Source organism: Anguilla rostrata, chromosome 2 (assembly GCF_018555375.3).
Source record: "Anguilla rostrata isolate EN2019 chromosome 2, ASM1855537v3, whole genome shotgun sequence".
NCBI classification, from domain to species: domain Eukaryota; kingdom Metazoa; phylum Chordata; class Actinopteri; order Anguilliformes; family Anguillidae; genus Anguilla; species Anguilla rostrata.
In genome coordinates, this window is record NC_057934.1 from 52,674,583 (window position 1) to 52,696,301 (window position 21,719).

A 21,719-nucleotide genomic window follows, 5' to 3' on the forward strand; every position below is an offset into this window, starting at 1 on the left:
TCATATCATGTTGTGCTTTTGAGGAGCTTATATTTCAGTAACTTATTTTGTCTCTGCTGGTGTACTAGGAAACTGGCATCGTGCCACAGGAGACTGAAAATACTTCAGTGATTTTAGATTAAAGCAGAGGAATCGAATAGGCTTGATATCACCAAATCCTACTATTACGGTACCTTCTGGATATTATCTCGGGTTATGGGAGACTTTCTATGGTATTCCTGAAACCTCACATTTCTTAAAAAATTATTGAATGTATTATCCTTAATGTGTCAATCATGCCTGTGCTTATATAAATGGAAGAGAGTAAAGAAAAGTACATTTGCACTGAAAACCAAAATCTTTTAACTTGACACACTTGCACCTGCATACATTTTGGAGTAAGCTGCAGGCTTAAGACCTTTTCATTTAAATGCACAACATCTTTATAATAGGAAAACTGAGATGCCAAATGAAGTATTTCTTGACCAAGCTGAAAAACAGTTTTAAGTATTAAATTGTGTTGAACATAAAATTTAAATGCCGTACTTGTAATTATCAGTCAAGTCAAGTTTCAAGTTTCACAAAATCAATTCAATTCAATTCTTGATAAAAATGGCAGTTGCAGGAAGAAACAGGGCTGCTGTAATTCAACCAAATCTATTCAACCAACAACAAGTGACACATACTTGTCACACACTGTTGATCTACGTGCTACTCAAAGGTACCTTTGGTCTGTTCTTCTGCAGTTAGGCAATGTATTTTATCTTGCTACTATATTGTTACATATTGTATGCAGGATTGTTTAAGCTTGGAGCACTATAAGAACAATTATGCTTTCAATACACAAATTGGATTCAACAGTAACAATGCCTAAATACGGGGTCCCAGTTAAACCAGTCTTTTCATCCTAAAGAGAATGCTCCCGGACACGAGCCATCTGGGGATTGTCATTTGTTGGTGGTGCAGACACAGATGCAGAAACAGGCACCAGATGTACTGAACCACAGATCTTATTTACATGTTTATCAAGGCCCCCAGGAATAAAATAATCCAAGCCTCAGCAAAGTTCTGTGATTGGTGAAAGGCAGGTGGATATAACTGGCATTTTCACAGTTTTTTAACCTATTTTGAAATTCAAATATGAAGCAAAAGGCAATGGCTGCTTTTAATTTACTTTGATATTAAAATTCAATCTCAAACACATATCAACTTTGGGCAGCTGGAGTAAGGGTGTACAAGAGAAACTACAACCAAGGTTCAGTCAAATTTAAATCACCTCAAAGTACGGAGCTTCTAGAGCCAACCGAGTTTTCAAACCTTTGCTGGATCATCCTTCCTTTACTATCACGGTTGTGTGCTTCACTCAGTTGGAAAATACACCACTGTTTAAATATATAATGTACACTTTTGTAAGTATATTTTACATAAACATGTTCTGAGATACAAAATGGCAATGTTTTGAGTGTTTATCTGTAAAGCTTCCAAAAATAAGTTGCTGAAAATTCATACGCTTCATACGTGCAATTCTTAAGTGTAACGACAGAAGCATTATTATCTACGCAGTTGTCTTGGAAAGACTTTAGCTTTAAGTGTTGCCTCTCGAGTTTGTCCTAAAATATTTTGCTGGCTCCCAGTCATTATCTGTTAGAAGTTGTTTTTTTTTTTCAGAGAAAAATCATAAACAGAATAAAAAAATGAAGATTTTTCAGAAGCATGTTGTTCTTCAGATATCAGTTATAACTGCACAAGTACTAAATAACACATATAAATAATATCATATATTCCAATATACTTTTAAAGAAGACTTATAAGTGTACCACTTTGAACTATAGTAGCTGAGAATGCTTGAAACCCATTTTAACCGATTTTGTGGAGGGTCTATGGACATTTTCTCTCCTCCTCCACTTACTAAAGTGCCATGTTGTCCTTTGTTGTTGTTGATATCTTATACCATATACCCCATCCTGGTTCCCTGGCTGACATTTAAAATAACGTTAAATTTGGTGTATTTTTTAGTAACGCGTCTGTTATAGCTAACTCTAGAAGCTAATTTTTGTGTCCCTGCACCCAAATGTCATTCCCACACAGGTTTCCTTTCAGGAACTGGATAAGGCCTATCTTACATTTTAGACTTTAATGAGAAGATATGAAAGATTAAAAAACATAAACCAACTTACAAACATACATACATACATATAGCTACAAACTGCAAATGTGCATGTCTTGGAGATGGCCACTTTTTTTTTTTTTTTTGAACTGACAACCTTGTCTTTCAAAGGCCTGTGCCCAGTTGCATAAAACATTCTCTATCAGAATTAAAGTTCTCTATTAGAATTACCTTAAAGAGAAGTCTGTTGTATAAAAAGCCTAAAGTGGAGCCTCAATAATTCCTTTAAGTGTTCAATTGTACCTTGTTTTGTGCAACCATTGTGTTGCACAAAACGCCTTAACCATCACTTCCCTTAAGATTTTTTAAGGCAAGAAATATATTCCATTAACTTTTCCTTTTGAAAAACTAAGCATATCTTCCTAGGAAAATGGCACTGATTAGTCAAAAAAAGCTCCATAATAACATTATTATTAGGCGTCCTCTAAATTGTGAGCATAACTTGGACTATTATTAGCCTACTTTCCTGCCATCAGCCATAGCCTACATTCACATTCTCACTGGTGACAGCTGGCTGAATTATCCCTGTCTCACTGTAGGAAGCTTCCCTAATCAAGCAGAAATGAAATGAGTCAAGTTCATAACAAAGCAGAACTGACTTAAGCCTATTTCAACTACCTGGGTTAGGTAGTGGTTTTCACCATTCACATACAGGTTTCGTTTGGCTAGGCTATGGACAAATTCCATGTCGAGTCACATGTGTTCACATGACATCCGTTCCGATTAGATTAGGCAAGGCAGAATGTCTACACTCCGATGCAATGCAGGACAAATATTACATTAGTCAGTCCTTAAAACAGTCAATCCTTCACTGAATAAGGCCTAATTAAGTTTTAGCAGCAATGAAAAGCCTACCAACACAACAGTTGAAGAGTGACAGTTTTAAGATAACTTATGGTAGCCAAACATTTTTTGTCAATATAGCTCAGTTATATGATCCCGATTGCTAACATTAAACAAAAGAAGCATGGTTTATCAGCAAAAAATCTTTACACTGAGTTATTTTTGTTAAAATGCAACAAAGATAATTCTGTTGTCCAAGTTAAATAACTTGATAGAGACATAGCTATTGCATAGCACACAAGAAATTTTGTAATGTTGTTCTTACAATAGACAAAAGCCAAGGACAGTGCCACTGATGTCAAGCAAAGACAGTGACACTGTTTTTTCCATTCCTAAAAATTTCCCTCACAAAATCACACAATGTCTGCCACAATATCAGCACCGACTGCCACAAATAGTTTTTAAAATTTTTTATTTAAAATGGGTGAAATCTTACTCCACTGTACAGCTGGTTCACAAAGCCTCTCCCCCTCCCCATCTCTCTTATGCTGCGTTCTCACCTATACCGGCGAAAACGCATGGGGATGCACCGGAACGCAAAACTTTACATGTTATGGGCAAAATATAATCATGGAACACTGCCAGCACCTGACTGGATAGACGCACTACAGTTGGTTTCGGCTCCCATTTTCAAAACTGAAACAATATGGTGTACTTTTGATAAACTTCCTCGTAGTCCACCTAAAGTCCACTAAAATATGTTCTGAAAACATTTGATGCAAGCAATAGGCAATGCAGTTGCTGAATTTTGATTCATATTTGATCTGCATTGCCTAGTTTAAACTTTGATTTGAGTTTCATGACCGCTGCACAAATCTTTCAGAAACTGAAGCATTCAGGTTAACTCTTAAAGCAAGTTCCGTTAGTCTAGTTATGTAACATGCAAGTCTGCAAACTGTTAATCTTGGAGACCCAACTCTTCAAATATTAGAATGTAAGAAGCAAAGATAGTAAGGATAGCTAACAGTTAATGTTATTCAAAATACAGATAGGTTTCTGAGGTTAGTAAGCTGTTTGTGTGAGTGGACTGATAACGTTAATGTTAATTCGTTAAGACTGTCACTGCATGTTTGCTGCCTCAGTCCAGACGAATATTTAAAGAAATATTTGTAAAAATAGAAAAGGGCTCGTCCAAAGGAGGCAGCAGCAAAACAGTGGTAACTTAGTAGCTTAGTAATAGTAACTTAGCAATGTTAGAGGCTAGTAACTTAATGTCAAAGGTGGGCAGGCCCGAACAGTGCTAAAACAGATGTCATGACAGCTAAAATGACAGGGAATGGAGGTACAGTATTCTTTTAAAACTTGAAAAAATACAAGTGGGAAAGCTGAGGGAGGACTGATTTTTTCAGGTATTCATTTATTTGTTTGACAATTTAAGTGTTTGCAACAAAGCACATCAGATTATTTTCTCTAGGACTTACTGTTTCTGAGCTACAGATACTTTACAGATCAAAAATAAAGAATTCCAGCAAAAACAACGGCATTCCAGCACTACGTGCTTGAGAGCCAACGGTTTCCGTTTGTGAGGCCCCCTAGAGTTGAAGGCTCGGGGCTTGCAGTCCATGTAGCAAAAGCAAAATTGGTTGCAACAAATTTTGAATACAATGATTATTTGGCAGCATGTGTTTGCATAAACCCCTTCAACCCTGTTCACATCCAAGATCATTTCTTACCTGGTGAGACATGCCTGGCGATGCTCAGTTTCTCTGTGAACTCAGAAAACTCTTTACTGCAAAAAGTTACATTTTATTTTTGGCATGATAAACCAGTTATCACCCCCGTGTCATCACCCAAGCTACTCCTCCGCACAGATGGGGGCATTATTGTCACCCTTATCCTATCACAAACGCTGAAGCAGTTGCCACCCTTGGGGAAAAGCAGACAGACTATGATATCACGGATCACTGATAAGGCCACAAGACACTGCGGGTAAAATGCAGGCAGCCATGTCAACCTGCAGCTGCTAAGACTTGGGACCCCCCTCCCCCCACCGTGGAGAGTCATTGTGGTAATGTCAATCCACCACAGCCTGACTCTGCTCCGTCATCCCTGTGACGTTCACCTCACCCTGAGCGATTATATCCACAGCAGCTGAGGCCCTCTGAAAAATAGTCTGCTTCAAATAACTTGGAAAGGAAATAAAAAAAGCTGCCCTTGCATCAAAAAGGAGGGATGTTGAATAGTGCAAATATTTATCTTTCATGCCTTTGACTGAACCCAACACTTCCAAACTGCCTGGTTGAAATCTACTGTCATGTAGCACATTTTTAACATGGGAAAGAAATGCCGAGAAACTAAAAGAAGTGTTTTTGTTGGTATGCACCAGTCCCCTTTAGACTCCGTGTTACAGCGTGCATGTCATTTGTTTGATGGCAAGAAACTGGGCGAAAGGCCACCATAGACTCAGTCTGTTCCATAGATAAATGTGAGTTATCTGAATGCGCCGATTCCACTTGACCCCAGGATTACAAATTATAAATAGTACTGGGAGTAAGGCCCTGTCTAACCCATGATGCAATCATTGAAAATGTCAGATTCTGCCATTTTGTGGCGTTTTTACAGGGATTTGGTATCACGATTCAAGGAAGTCAAGTAAACCCTTGACTCGTGTTCCTTGTGTGAAATTACATTAGTCACACTGCTTGGCTGTTTCAGAACATTACACTTATAGTACCATATGAGATAATTCCAACATACAAAACACGCTGACTTTTTAGATTTAAAAGCTGCTAAAAGAAACGTGGAAGGGTAATGTCTACGGGGTCCTGCTTGCTCACTGACACCCTCAGAACATTGGTATTCACCGAAGGTTGTTCTTAAGTAAATAAAAGATCTTGCCGTAAGCAGTTTATACAACCATGTTAACTTTTCCTCTGTTTTGTACTTGGAATCAGAATCTGTCATTAAGGGGACCTATTTCCACCTTCTGTTTCCTTTTGTGAATGTGTCTTACAACATGCAACTGAATGTAATTGGAAGAGACCAGCATGTGTATTCAGCTAATAAAATTATAAACTAAAGAATAAATGTTGGTTTTACCACATGGAAAATATTCAAGGACTTAGCAGGGTTTCCTGTTGAGGAGACTGCCCACATGTAGGCCAAAGTTGTTTTAAATATATTGAATGTTGTAGACTATATCAAGTAAATAAAAAAGTATGAAATTGTTATGTAGAAAAACAATTTTTTGATATAAACCCATGTGGAACATATTAAAACAAAATATTTAAAAACATATTTAGGTATGAAAATGAATTCTTGATTCATTAGGTACTTAAAAAAAAACCTTTTAAGACACTGCCCTGATAATAGATTACCACACAACGCTCAAGTACACAGATGAAGTTAGCCGCTGTATGATTTAATGTTCTGGGACAGGAGCAACGGCACTGGCCACAAAACATAGTCAAGGACCTCATACCATTCTCGTGCTCTCACCCCAAATGGTTCAGATGCATTGCTACACACTAACTCATCTCACACACTAACTGAATCACCTCACATTCTGTTCTGGCACTGTTCTACGTACAGTATACGACATCAAGCTGCTCTGTTTTAGCATTGAGATTCCATGTGTGATCCTTGTCACCTGCTGCCCCTTAGGTGTGTCAACTTAGCCATGTATCACTGCAGCAATCAGGGAGCAAGACTATTCCATGATAAAGTAGAAAACAAAGGCTCACTGTGCTAAACCTGACATTTGTTATCACAAAATTAAATGCCATGATAAAAAATATAGAAATAAGAAATCCTGGTTTAAACGTAATTATTTTTTTGGCGTAAGGGATAAATCATGATGCAAATCATTGTAATTAGGCAATCAAAATGATGTCCAGAGCCTTGTTTCTGATAGCACTGTGACAGATCACAGTTGGTGAGGAGGCGTGATACAGGGAACTAACGCATGGATAGTTTGCTAGGTCTGCTGTTTCCTTCAGAGTGTGTGATGACAACTAGGGATTACATTTGCTACACATTCACCAGTAGCTCCATTTACCTTCAGTGTGTCACAGAGTCCAGTAAACATTCGGGACACTAAAAATAGAAGCAAATTATGTACTGCTTGCTACTTCCTAGACAGTGGACTGAGTAAACTATTTATGCATGTTATGAATGTGTGATTCCTCAGTTGAATATATTCATTGATACAATAAGTAAGTCATAATTGTTGTATATATCAACATTTACCCATTAGAAATCAATAAAATGCAAATATTTGGCATCCTTTTCCTAATGGCACATCAGCACAACAAATAAGATAAAACATTCCACTAGGAATCTTCACACTTAACCTGGCTACTTTTGGTCCCCATATACTGTATATTCAGTGTCAAGTTCATATGTCAGTAATGCGCCTTTGAGTACTGATTGTACTGACATATGCTGTCCTGATTGTAGCTAAAGATATACAACTGTCTGCCTTCTTTTCCTGTGCTTGAACCAGATTAACCACTTGCTCCATTAAGGCAGGGGAACCCAAACTTATCTATAAGCTCACTAAAATAATTACACCATGCCTGAGAATCGCCACCTCAATACAATGGTTAACTTGTAACACCTTTATCACACATGCTCTACACACTTAAATGCAGTGGCTATTTAGCACACCAATAAATGGAATCAAGTATAAGTCATTATTCCATCATATTATGGATGTGTGCTGAGGACTATGTCACGGTACTGCATGTCATATTTCAATTATGGACAACATTTCAAATGTGCCAGTTGTCAGTTACTAATCAAATGACTTTATTCACTCATATACGTGTCAAACAGGTTTTCCAAGCTATTATTGTCTGTGCTCTTAAGATTATTTCAGTAATTGGCTTCAATCTATTACACTGTCCTAAATGGCAGTTCTTCTGGCACAGGTTCTCATAATAAGTCCAATATGCTACAAAGCTGGACTGTTACATGTTTTTTGTATCTCTGTGGGATTCATTTCATAATAAAATAAATTAGGAATGTTCAAAATAGAATCCTTTTCATGTCCGTATAGAAAATGAGGATATTTGCAGTATTATTATCAGACTCTGAGACCTACTGTTTTTAATGTCAGTGAAGAATGAGACTGCAGAAGAACCGAGTCAAAACATCATCCGTTTGATCTGTAACTCAAGGCACATGCTGGGAAAAGGAGAGCAGGTGAGATAGTTGTGAACTAGTGCTGCGAGGGTTGTCATATAATGAGCAGAACACCCACATAAGCAGTCTCACCCACTGCTCTGCATTTTGGTGGATAATTAGCGATTGCCATGGATCCAAATTTCTGAAAGAAAGAAAGAAATAAAAAAAAAAAGAAATATATGGACCTGCGCGAGGAAACAAACCTTATTATTTAATATTTTAAAACATATAGGAGACAGGGGCTTGCAAACAAACTGCACTTATAAAAACAATGTGTGTAGTTGCTGTGTAGTTGCACATGCTCTGAGCAGAAAAGCTCATTATCTGACTGAACTTTGTATTTCACTGCATAATAAATACAGATTAATAAGGCTAAGTGTCAGCATATTTCACTATATTGACAAAATAATTGGTCCCTTTGCCTGTTCTCAATAATGTTGTCCCCTCTGTGCCCTTTTCTCCTCTTCCTTGGATTGACAATTCATCGAGTATATAAGCCAAAGCAGTAATGAACCAAAATATATCAGCAACTAATCCAGGAAGTTTTGCTTTTACAGTGCAAATTTTAAACCCATTCTGAACAGTTTCCATCTCTGTTCGCATTGTGTCACGATTGGGTCAAGCAATAATTCTATATAAAACATGATATCACTGTTTTTGTATTAAATGATTCCCATAGCTGCTCGTATGTCAGTTGAAACCTTTAAAAATATAACCTAATTTTCTGTGTTTTGCTTGGCCTTTGGGATGGGTCATTTTTGAAGATGTGAAAAACATCATTTGGTCAATTTCCGGATTTATAGAAATACTTAAATACTGAAGGCTACTGAGTAGAAACCTCAGCCTGTGAATCATATTGAGTGTTTGATTACAGATACTTGCAAACTGAAAATAGCTTTCACAAGTTTCATAGTACCTGAAAACGATGTCACAAACATCAGGGTAATATCTGTAAAAATACAGGCTTAATTGTGGCTTTAAACTTTTAATTTAATGACACTCCACACTAGTGGACAGCGCAGATTCAGATTCTGCGGTTGTCATTGGAAAACACAGAATTTACAATGATAGCCACCACCGAACAACAATAGCTTGGTAAAGGGGCATACACTTTGAAAGATAGAAGTCCATGATTTCAGAGTTGGTTTAGTTCATTTAGCAAAAAAGAAAAGAAGAAATATGCTATTTGCTTTCTATGAAGTTGTTGCTCACTATGCATGGCTTTTGTTGAAGTAATCTGAAGAAAACAATCTGGGGTGGACAAATATAGTACAGTATCTGCTCTATGGCTTCATTAACTACAAATATGCCCATGTTCAAATATTCAATTAATGGAGTCTGCTGCCATTTATTGCCCCTCTGCAATACTCCAGCTGTGCTGCCAGTTAACTGGCAATGGAATGTACAAATTATGTAGGTGAAGCAGGTAGATCACATGTGGCCTGTCAACCAGATGAGTAACAGCTGAGTGCTGATGTGAGGGACACTCAGCCTACCAAATCAACTTGGAGATGTTATGTTGAATTATGCATACCCAGCTGTGGTTTGTGAGCTGAAAATTGGTTGGCCATAAAACTTTCCTTTAAACTGATAATTGGTCTCGCCCTGTTTTCATCCATTTTCATTGATTAACAAGTGTGCCAACAATCTGACTGACAAACTGGCAAGTAACACACAACTTCTGCACATCAGGAAATTTAATGATACATTTTATTTAGAAAAATCTGTTTTAATCACTATGTAGTCTACACTTAACAATAAAAGACCACTATGTCAACTACCGCGTTAACTTTCGGCATAACCAGTAAACCTGCACTTCAAGATTGCCTGAAATATGCGCATTACGGATCTTTTCCATGAATATTATCCGAGTGTGATGGAAGATCAATGGAAGAAATGGCACATACAGTTGTTATATACAGAAGAACCAGCAGACAGAAAGGTGTATTTACAATGATTAATAAGAGCCATTGCTACTTTAAATACATTGCTATGTGCTATAAATAAACTGTATTTTTAACTTTAATTAATTTTATATAAACATATAAAAAGTGATTCATGCAATTAAAAGAAGCAGTACATTTTTTTGGTAATAGTAATATTACCAAAGTTTTATGTGTTGTTAATGTTGCTATTATTTTGTACATTATATACCAATGTTAAACACATTAAACTTGTGTGGAAACTTTAAGTCCATGAATTTTCAGTAAACATGGAGAACAATACCTATCTAACACAATGAAATGGGAAGATTATCCTGTATGTTTAGCTGGTGTGCGTCATTTTATAATTTGTAATAAACAGTTTATTTCTATTAAAAGGCTTCCTTTTTTCTTATAGTAAAGCTCATGTTCATTGTGTTCCCATCATCAAGTGTGTGTCTTTAATCATGAGCATATGTTTCCAGTTGAAATTAACATATGTTTCTAACTTTCCCTCCTTTTTTCTTCTAATACATACCTTGGTTTCTGACTTGTAAAACCTAGAATGAATTCTTATTTTTGATTTGCAACATATGAAATTGGTTCAAAATGCAGGTCTGGAATGTACTGAAAATGATTTCACCTTGCATGCAATGCCACTCCTTTCCCCACTAAATTACAATTGGCTTGCTGGTCTACATTCAAATAGTTTTTATGCAGCTGCACTGCATATACGATCAAATTCTCTATCACATATACCGATTAGTTAACCTGTTTACATTTTGGTGAAACACACATTCACATTCCCCTTCAAGTGTATGTCTTGTTTCCAGTTTCAGATACCTATCACAGATATTGACTTGTTAAAGGCTGCTATAGTCAATATTGTAAGTTGGAGCATACATGTGGCTAAAGCTACCACTCAGATTTGACATATGTTGACATACTCCTCAAATACCTTTCTTTAAATTCATTCACATCATAAGTGAATCCAAGTAACTTCTTCAGAAGGCCTCTTAAATCCAAGCAATAAATCTGTTATATTTAAGAAAGGCAAACAATAACTACAATCGATCGATCTTTATGCATACGTACAGCATACGTTGTGCTTACGTGCAGAGAGGAATTCATGATCCTTTCATATCTGCGGCACGTCACTAAATCACTTTCTTAGTTGGAACACAAACTTCATTTCATTTCCCTGTCGAGCTGGATCAGGGCTGTATATTTGGTTACTGTTTTCATTTCCAGGGAGAGGGATTTTTTTTCCCTTGGTAAAATGCACAACCCAAATCTCTTGTATCCACAATACAACACCTGGAAAAAGAAACCGTTCATTAATCTTTGCTTCTGCAAAATCCAAGGTTTTAGGCTTTCTCCCTCTCAAACCACATGTGATCCAGTACCGTGCATGCTGCGGCCCTTTGTTTTAGAATAACTCCGTGGGTTGCGTTCAGGTCGTCGTGGCCCAGTAGTTTCTTAATTGATTTTTGTACCATTGTATTTAACACGCAGCTGTTAAATGTCTATAAATAGACTACTGGATGAAATGACCTAATCTTTTCCAGTCACACTGCTCTGTTTCAGACGTTTAAAGCCTGACAGCCGTATCTCCCATTCTATGTAATGCTGAAAGAATAACTATGCAATGCTGTAGATCTGATCATTCTTTCAAAATATTGTTTTTCACATGTGAGCATTAAGTCATCCTATGTAACATATTCTAACAAACAGTGATTGATTCAAAGATGGTATTGATAAACCATGAGGGATTTACTCTGGGTTTGGGTGTATGCATGCACTTTATAATTTATTCCAGACTCTTTTTATTCAAGACATAGTTTTCTTTTCCCCACTAAAAATTCAATTTTCTTATCAGTGCACTAGATCACTGAATACAAATTTTCTACAATCTTGTAAACTGTAGATTTGTCCTGGGTAATTTGTTACTTTGCAATTGAATAAAAAATATTCAAAGCAACAAATGGAAATATGTTTATTTTATTGAGCAAATTGTTGATAATACTAAGCAAATAATTGCACTACTAATTCAATGGCAAAGTTCCAAACACAAAGTCATACTTTAAATTATATGCACACACACACACACACACACACACACACACGCATGCACATGAAAACACACACACATGCACATACACACTAGTACACACACACACACACACGCACACACATGCACACACACATGATGACTATTTGCCTTATCCAGGGCATGTGATTACTGTTTCAAATAGACAGCACTGGTGCCATCTCCTGGTTCATCAACCTCCATGGAGCTTTATATCCCTGTTCTACTTAAGTAAAAGATCAAGACCCAGTAAATTTAAATCATACTGAAGCAACACATTCATAAACATGAAGATGCTCATAAATGTAAGATAAAAAATATAGACTCTCACATAACTGCCTTCTGCATGAGTGGCCTACCGGATTGTCCAACACCCTCATATTAATATCAATTCTAATGTCAATAATGTCACAGCTGACACCAAACATGGACGACTTCCAGAAAATCCGATATACCCAGTTTCCAAACAGTGAACCTATTCATCTTATATACTGTAACTATATAATGATTGTTACCAATTCATTGCCTTTCATGTACTGTAGGCTAGTTCTACAACATTCCACTTGATGAGTCAAATGAATATGTCTATTTTAATACATTTCTTTGAAATGTTTTTATTAAAATGCAATACTTTATGCTGTAACTAGTGAAATCTAATAATTTTGTCAAAAATAAGCCTTTTCATGATAAATTAATTCAATTTAGCATATTCACATTTTGAAATTCATCAGACACCATGATTATTACTGGTTTATCCAAGCTTCCATATAACTGCCTCTCCTCTGGTGCAGTTCAGTTATGAGGGATAGTGATAGTAAAAGCCATCCATGCAGTTTAAAACAAATGGGAATACTTGTGGAACCAATTAAAAAATATTCAGGAACACACCAATCCGTGTTGCATTTGCATGCAGTGTTTCACTGCATGCAAATACAATACAAGGACTCCTATTTCAGGGCTAGTTTAGTGACATGCAACAACACTGCCACATGTCTGTTCTCTCATCTAATGATGTATGAAATGGTACATTGCTACAGTGCATGGCTACCATCACTTCACAATATACTGCAGCACCGTTGCTCGTATTTATATTAACAAAAAAAAACCAGTTTCAAACTGTACATTCCTAATAGGTGAACAATTCTTGGCTGTGGGTTTGGATTTTTTCAAGCTTACAACAAATTTCAGCATCAATGTCCAGACCACTGAACACTTGCCATGTGAATAACATTTTTTCAACAACAGTAATTATGCTTTATTTATGTGCCTGAGATCAGACCACAGTATAATTTTTAATAATGTTTCAACATGATATTAATAATGTGATTCAAAATAATAATAATAATAATAATAATAATATGATTCCATTTTCATGGCACTGTATGCAAATGTGGGAATTCTACACAAATTTTTTTGATTCTTAATTTTAAAATCTGTCATAAATAACTTGTTTTGTTTGACCATTTTGGATTGAGGCCCATTTGACTAAACCCCCACCCTCGTGCCCTAAAAAATGCAGTATCATTCAAGCGAGCTTCATTAAAGGTTTCTGTCGAAGGGTAAATTGAATTCAAATCATGAATAAACATGCAGGTCATTTCATGGATGAATTATAAGTGTAAAAAATGACAGGAAAAAAAAATACTTTTATAAATAAACATACACTACATGGCCAAAAGTATGTGGACACCGGACATCTAACATCTCATCCAAAATTGGACTATGGAGCTGGTCCACCCTTTTCTGCTATAACAACCTCCACCCTTCTGGGAAGGCATTACAGTATACTGTATACTAGATGTTGGAGCATTGCTGCAGGGATTTTTTTTTGCCATTCAGCCAGAAGAGCATTAGTGAGGCCGGGTACTGATTGGGCAATTAGCTCGCAGTTGGCTTTCCAATTGATCTCAAAGGTGCTGAATGGGGTTGAGGTCAGGGCTCTGTGCCGGCGCTGCACAGAGCCCTGACCTCATGCTGAAACTGGAAAGGGCCTTCCCCATACTGTTGGGATAGAACAAAATCTTCTAGAATGCAATTGTAGAATTCTACAATGTACCATTGTAGTGCTCTAGCTTTAAGATTTGCCTTCACTGGAACTAAGGGGCCTGGCCCAAACCATGAAAAACAGCCGTAGACCAAGGGGTGTTCAGATACTTTGGTCACATAGTGTAGTAATTAAGAATTAATTTACGAGTATATTGCTATTTGTCTTCTACAATCACTTCACCACTGCATGTATCCAGGTTTACCCAGGTTTAAAAATTTTTTTAACTTAACTTGAGCAGTATACCATTTGTGGAACGACATCACATGAGAACTCCAGGGGTTCATTTATACGTGAAGAGATTACGTACATAAGCCTTAGTTATTAATGACAACCTCTTTGGTCATGCTTATATTTTAATCTGCCGAAGTGAAAAGGCCGGTAACCCGAGAAATAATTTCTTTGTAGCCGCCTCTCTGAGCCCTCCAAGCAGGGCACAATTATATCCATATGTGTTTAATCTTTCAGCCACGGTCACCAAAAAACCAGCATGGAATGCATTTGAAAGCAGCTCACAGGACTCATACTGAAGCAATATGTTTTTTACTGCAGGTGTTGGTCAGCGCGCTTATGCCAATATCAAAAGCAAAAATCACCTCACCTCATTTAAAAAACCCTTAAATCAAACCCACTTAATGATGTAAAGTGCAAAATGTATTTCACATAGATTTGCACCTGGCAAAGCTGCCCTTACCTTAAAGCAAACACAGTGAAAATTCACTTGTAGGCGTAATACATTATTACATCACATGATAATCATGTTATCTTTCCACCTGAGCCAATAATATTGACAATTTGTTTATTATTTCCAAACCATTATCATTTTGAAACATCCTCTGCTAATGGACAAGTAACAAATGTGACATTAGAGCAGTTCTGATTAACAGATTACTATGTGAATTGACCACTCCTTGACTTGATATAGCCTATGTATGTATGGATTTGTACTTAAGGGTCAATCTTAGCCTGCTGTGATTTGGTAGATGTGAAAAGCAGACAATGAGAAAGGTTTCTGAGGTCATGACTGTTGAAAATTGTCAAGTAATGACCTGAAACTCTCAGACTACTGATATTCTCTTAGCTTGGAAATGACTTTATTTAATGTACCTTTTCCTCACAAGAACAGTGTCATAATAAATTATTAAATTGCCTTTGAGTATCATTGGGGTTTGGTTTCATTATTGCTATTTTCAGAACATCAAAAAAGCCTCCTCAGGTGAATGATGTTGTCAAAATGTGAACTAGAGGAGAAAACGTGCTATTCATTAGTTGTTTAGTTTGTATCTCTTAATCTCAGCTTGACCTAAGCTTAAAGTATTATTATTTTTTACTTGTTTATTACAATTTGTGGTACTAAAACATGTTAATAGATTGCTTTTAGCTTTGTGTTTAGACTATTTAAGCAACACAATACATAGACCGCTTCAATTTTGTTTCATTTAGTCACTTGTGATTCTTCACTGCCAATGGGTCCATTCAACCAAACCCATAAGAAACCTGAAGTGCATTTTTTCAAGAACCAACATTTATTTTCCATTGATCCAAACGCTACCCCAGAGACCATAGAACCACTGAGCTGCATTATGGACTGACATAATTTGCAGACGAAGTGAGACTTAATCAATAATGGTGATTTTTCATGCATTGAAACCCCAGGTTGGATCTGACTAGATGTGCAGTCGTGAACATAGCAGTCTTAGTGTACATTAACTCAATTGCCTGGGGTAGAAGCTAACTGAAATTAATATAATTAACTGGATCTTATTGCAATAGGGGAGTGTGTCTTTATGTATATAACTGGCAAGATAATTCAGCCTTTTTGGTAGTATAATAAAATATTATCCACAGGTAAAAACAATGTAAAGTTGAACTGACCCCAATCTATTCATAGCCTACAATACTAGTGTGTACAACAACGTAGAATAATTTGGTTGTGTATTTTCGTGTTCAATCTGTCACTTGTATTGTTTTTATACTATTTCCTGCATACATTATTTTTAAAAAGACCCATCATTACAGCTGACTATTTGCGATGTAAGTACATTTGCTTATACAGTAGCCTATAAGCCAAGTCAACTCTGTTTACATTTAAATCCTTAAACTACCACTGCTGATAAAAATTCTCTGTGAATGTCTATGTTATTTTAAGCACATTGATACATTACTATTACACACTGGTCGTGTAATTCATCAGTTTCATTTTCATCTGTCGGTAAGATATTTTGTTAATAGCAGACATGTGGACCTATATGAGCAAACACACTTGTGGGAACTGACACGAGAATAATGGTCCACAATATCAGCAAACAGGTTCACTTTAGAAATAGAAGCAAAAAAAAAAAAAAAACTGTTGTCCACATTGCTAGATCAAGCAAATAATTGGAACATCTGGTACAGAGTAGCCAGCAAAACTGTATTTTGCTTCATACTTCCACTGCACTGCATATCCTAATCATTTTACTATTACACAGGTTTTCTTTAAAACTCAGTTTGGGATCATTATCTTGCTGTTGGATGAAGTACTGTCCACTTAGTTTGGAGGCAGTTGGTTGAACTTGAGCAGATGAGACATCTCTGTACACATCAGAAATAATTCTGCAGCTGCTATCAGCAGTTACATCATTAATGAAGACAAGTGTGCCAGTACCTGTGGCAGCCATACATGCCCAAACCACAATAACCCCACCACCATGTTTCACAGATGAGGGGGATCTTGGGCAAATCCTTTTGGTGTCCACAATTTGCTCTTGCATTACTCTGATACAAGTTAATATTGGTCTCATCTGCCCTCCATACCTTTTTCTAGGACTCTTCAGGCTATTTTAGGTACGTATTTGTAAATGCCCTGTCCATCATGTTCTTGTGGCTATTGGACTGCATCTTGCAGTATAGCCTCTGTAGTACAGTTTGTGAAGTCTTCTGTGAACAGTAGTCACTGACACATCCACACATGCCTCCTGAAGAGTGTTTCTTAACATATCAGACAATGCCCTCTGGAAAAGGTTTGTTTTGGAGGAAACTTTGATCCTTGAACAGGGGTTTTTCTTCAGAATTGTAAGTCATCCACTACAGCAGCCTTCCACGGATTAAGAGATTGTTTGCCGAGCTCAGCAATGCACTCTTGCTTCTTAATAATGTATCAAACAGTTGATTTTGACACACTCTGTGTTTTGACTATGTCACTGATCAGTTTTTTTCTGATTCTTAAGCCTCATAATGGCCTGCTTTACTTGAATTGTAACATGTTTGGTCTTCATGTTGAGAGACAATAGCAATAGGCTCCAAACACAAATGCCACACCGAAAATCAACTCTAGACATTTGTTAGCTTTCTCGTGATGCAAAGACGCATACTGCAGCTGGCCATGAAACAGCTGAAAAGGCAATTGCCCAATTACTTTTGGCCCCTTAAATTTATACAGTTATGTATGGGAGTGCACATTACATTCTGTAATGTACACACTACATTATATAAAGTAAGCACTGGTATTTATTATCATGTAAACACACAAACACACAAAGTAAATAAATATCCTAAAAATACCTTCTCGGACAAACCAGCGGTGTTAATGAAAATATACAGAGAATGATCATATTATTAGTATTATAAATGGCATAGCTCAGTATCTTTATACTTTCCTTTTGTAGTTTGTTCACCTTCAGGCAGAAGTATAAGAATGTATCTTACAGCTGACCTGAACCTGCTTAAATACATAAATAATGGTTGCATGTCAAGAAGTCCAACCACCTCTTTCATTTACTTTCATCCTACCACCACGCGTGATGTCACGGAAAGATCAGTGGTCCCTAAACGTAAAGTAGGAAATGCTGCCATGAGCAGCGAGTCCATGGGCGCGCATTATTCTAAAAATAAAATTTATATCACAGGATTCCTCAAATACTTTCTTCTCAAATCTTGTGATTCTAGTGGCATTTAAGCTGCTCTGATTAGTCTATGAAGTTGAAAAGCAGAGCGTACCGATATTTCAGCATGGATTAATCATCAGCTGGTTTTAATAGAATGTTCAAACAATCTTGTTTTATCTGGCCCAAGGAGTTACTTGGCAAAGCTGTGCCTTGCATACTTACCTATTTACCTGGTATGTATGCTGGCAAAAATACACATTTTTCTTAAAGAGGACTATTCCTATTTTTAAGGCTTTTAAACATTTTTGGCCCCAAGAAACTTGTGTACTAGCTATACTGTACCTGTCTACTGAATCAACTCACACACAAAACCTTGTCTGGTTTCAATAGCCATTACAACTGTTTCTATTTATTCATTTATTTATTTATCTTTTATTGTACTCAAACATTTTTTTATATCTTAATGAGAATGGAAATAAATCCTACCACTTTACACAAAATAATACAGAAATGACAATCCATCCTTTGTTTAAGGTTTTGCTCTAGTTTTACCCTTATAATGTAATGTTTGGAACAGCCTTAGAGATTTTACTGTACCTACTGGCCTGCAAGTGAATAAGAATAACCTCATATTTCAAGGGCAAATAAAAGCTTTCATTGATAGCATTTATTTTTCTATCTGCCTGTTTTTCAATAACAAATATGTAAATTAATGCACTTCTATGGCAAGCCTGGGTTCTTCCCTTCTCTTTTTGCAATACCCAACTAACTGGAGTTATTTGTGCCCACAGGGGACATGAAGAGAGGAGAGCTCTGGGAAGCTAACATGCTGGAAAGATGGTACGTACACTTGGGAAGAATATCACATGCATGGATTGCGGATGAATTGATATTTACCAATGTCAAGTAAAATGTTCAGAAGTCCCCACAAACCATGTTCATTCTCAAGCTAGACCTGAGAATTCCTTCACTTTCCTCAGACATTAAAAACTGCAGAAGTGTTACTTAAATGTGTATTTTTGAAGGTGTAGGGAACTTGAGCATGATGATTTGTAGCTCAAATAAAAGTGCATGAAAGCCTTTTCCAAGTATTCACTTATGAGATTTTTTTTTTGGTCAATGAAAAATGTATCACTTAAACTGCATACAAATAGGCTATTGTAATTGGCCAAGAATTTTTAATGTAAGAAACAAAGATAAACAAAATGGTCAGAATAGGCTCCTGTAGCCTCATTCTGCAGTGCAGTGTGCAGAGCTGTGCAGAGTGAACAAATCATTTACCATGACTCAAAATAAACAACGTGGTCTCATTCGCAGCTCGTCATATATTAAAGCTTGGACAGAAGCCCTCGACGTCACTATACCAAAGCAGAAGGAGTCCTTTGGCATCACTACTGGATGCCTTAGGTATCCCCAGGAACTTCAACAGAAACCCTCAGGATCTTTATGTTGATGCCAAGGGTAAATGGCTAGAGGGAAAGGTATATCTTTTTAGTTTGTGAATAGCGAAATACAAAAAACTGTGTTTAATTTTATGAAATCATTACATTTATATTTTACATGTGTAATTTTAGTTATGTTAAGATATGGCAACATACACTGTTCCCTTTACCCTTGATGTCTATATATCATGTTTACCCTAGGTATCAACATAAAGATGCTGAGAGTTTCCACTGAAGTCTATGGGAATACCTAAGGAATCCAGAAGTGACGCCAAAGGACTCCCTCTGTGTCAGAATAGTGATGCAGTTGGGAGAGACACCAGGTTGAAATAAAACTTATTGAGCTACCCACTTCAGCAGAAAATAGCTATGGTCACATTAAGAAAGACAACAACTGTGAAATATGCAATACTAAGCCTAAAACAAATTCGGCCTGTTATCAAGTATGCCATACCCAGATGGCCTTATTTTACTTATTTTTCACCAGGTGCATCTTGGTAAAATACAATGCTTCTCCTTAGAGATTGCTCAGTTGGTTCATTATACATTATATATACTGCTTCATTATACCAGTGCATTCATGTGTGTAGAAAACCTTGACAACCTTATAGAAAAGCCAAAGAAGGAAAGTGTACAAGCCACAGGAACAAAGCAGCTTGCATACTGTGCGTTTGAATGAAGGCCAAACACTCTCCAGAAGTTTCATTCAGGCAAAATAATATGCTGCACTTGAGTGCAGTGAAGAGAATGAAAAGTTCTCAAAATGTAAAGAAATGTGAACCACTGGCTAATGATGATATATTAACTGAAACACACAACAAGAACAGGCGCATGCTGCATGTTAGTGGAAGAAGAATATGAGGGGCCTGACTCACCGTTCTTCCTCTCAGTCAGCGGGGGCAGCTGGGCACTGGTTGGGAGGCTCATCTTCTTTGCGCTGTCAGAGAGACGCTCTGCCTTGGCACAGCTGTGCTGCCCCGTGTTCTCATCCTGGGCGGGCGGCTCAGTGGCCACCGCTCCATTCATCGCCATGGACGTGGTCTGGATGGCCTCTCACACGGCTCACCACAATCAGTCCTGCTGTCCACACACACAACAGCACGTGTCACATGATAAAAGGACAGAAATCCCATAGAAATACAGTGGAAAATAATCGGAATAGAAAAGGACTTATTCACCCTGTCAGCAGGAATACGAGCAGACAGTAGGCAATATACATGACTAAAACAGAGTCAAAAATAGTCAAAACATTAAAATGTACTTCATGTAACCTGGAAAAAGACATGACATAGAAATCTGCAATGTCCTTTTTATAAATTTCACAGGTTAATGCTCCAATATCAGTGTCTGTGTAGATTTAAGAAACAAGCCTGTTCTTCTTTATTTGTTTTCATTGTGACAGTTCACCCTTCATGCTGTTCCAGCACAGAAAATCTCTTTGTTTTGTTTTCCACTGAATCAGTTTTTAGCCGGAAGACATTCTGCAGTTCCCAGAACATGTAGCTTAATCAGATGTTATTTACAAACCTTAAGCACAGTTTTTGAGCCTATGAACATGTCTTAAAGAACTTCAGCCAACTTATTAATTTACAGAATGTACAAAGTGCAGGCCTTTGCATGGTCTCCACCTGTCAGTAAATATTAAACACCCAAGTTCAGAATTCGGTAGCTTTAAGAGCCCCCACAGTGTGACTGTGTGAAACATGATGAGGTCTTCATCTTCTGTTGGACAGGCCAATCCTTCTCTATGACAAGCTTGGGTACAGTACATCATCTACAGAAACAAACCCCATAGGGCCCAACAAACACACATCTCTGTTTTCTTTAATAAGCTGCGTTTAGAAAGCTATTTAAATTTGTAAAGACCAATAATTCATTCAGTCACTATATGCAATAAAAGCAGCTACATTGTCAGGGCCTTGTGGGCAGTTTATTACATGTTTGGGTGGCCAAAACCTGAAGGAAATTTGATGGCAGCTTAAAAAAAGTGATATTACAATCCCTAAAACAGTATTGTTTTTTCTGCTCCTTCAGCAATCAGTTAATTTTTTTCTACACAGTCATACAATCCGGGTCAACACATGTCCTCCCTCTGTAAGCAAAGTTACCTAAGGACAACGCTAGAATAGAAATGCACACAACATTTTGCAAGACAAATAAAAAAGTTATTTCTCGTTGAATCTAATTGAGGAGAACTGGCTATACCTAATGGCACTATGAGTATTTTGTGACTTAATCAC

At 37.0% G+C, this 21,719-nt stretch overlaps 1 protein-coding gene across 2 annotated transcripts in view; it reads right to left on the bottom strand.

Moving 5' to 3' along the window:
- Positions 1 to 21,719, bottom strand: part of myocd (myocardin) — a 119,328-nt gene that overhangs the window by 32,646 nt on the left and 64,963 nt on the right. For both annotated transcript variants that reach the window (XM_064323060.1, XM_064323059.1), the window contains exon 3: positions 20,355 to 20,559. In XM_064323060.1, coding sequence (XP_064179130.1) covers positions 20,355 to 20,511 — 157 coding nt within the window. In that variant the 5' untranslated portion in view covers positions 20,512 to 20,559. The remainder of the gene's footprint in view (positions 1 to 20,354; positions 20,560 to 21,719) is intronic.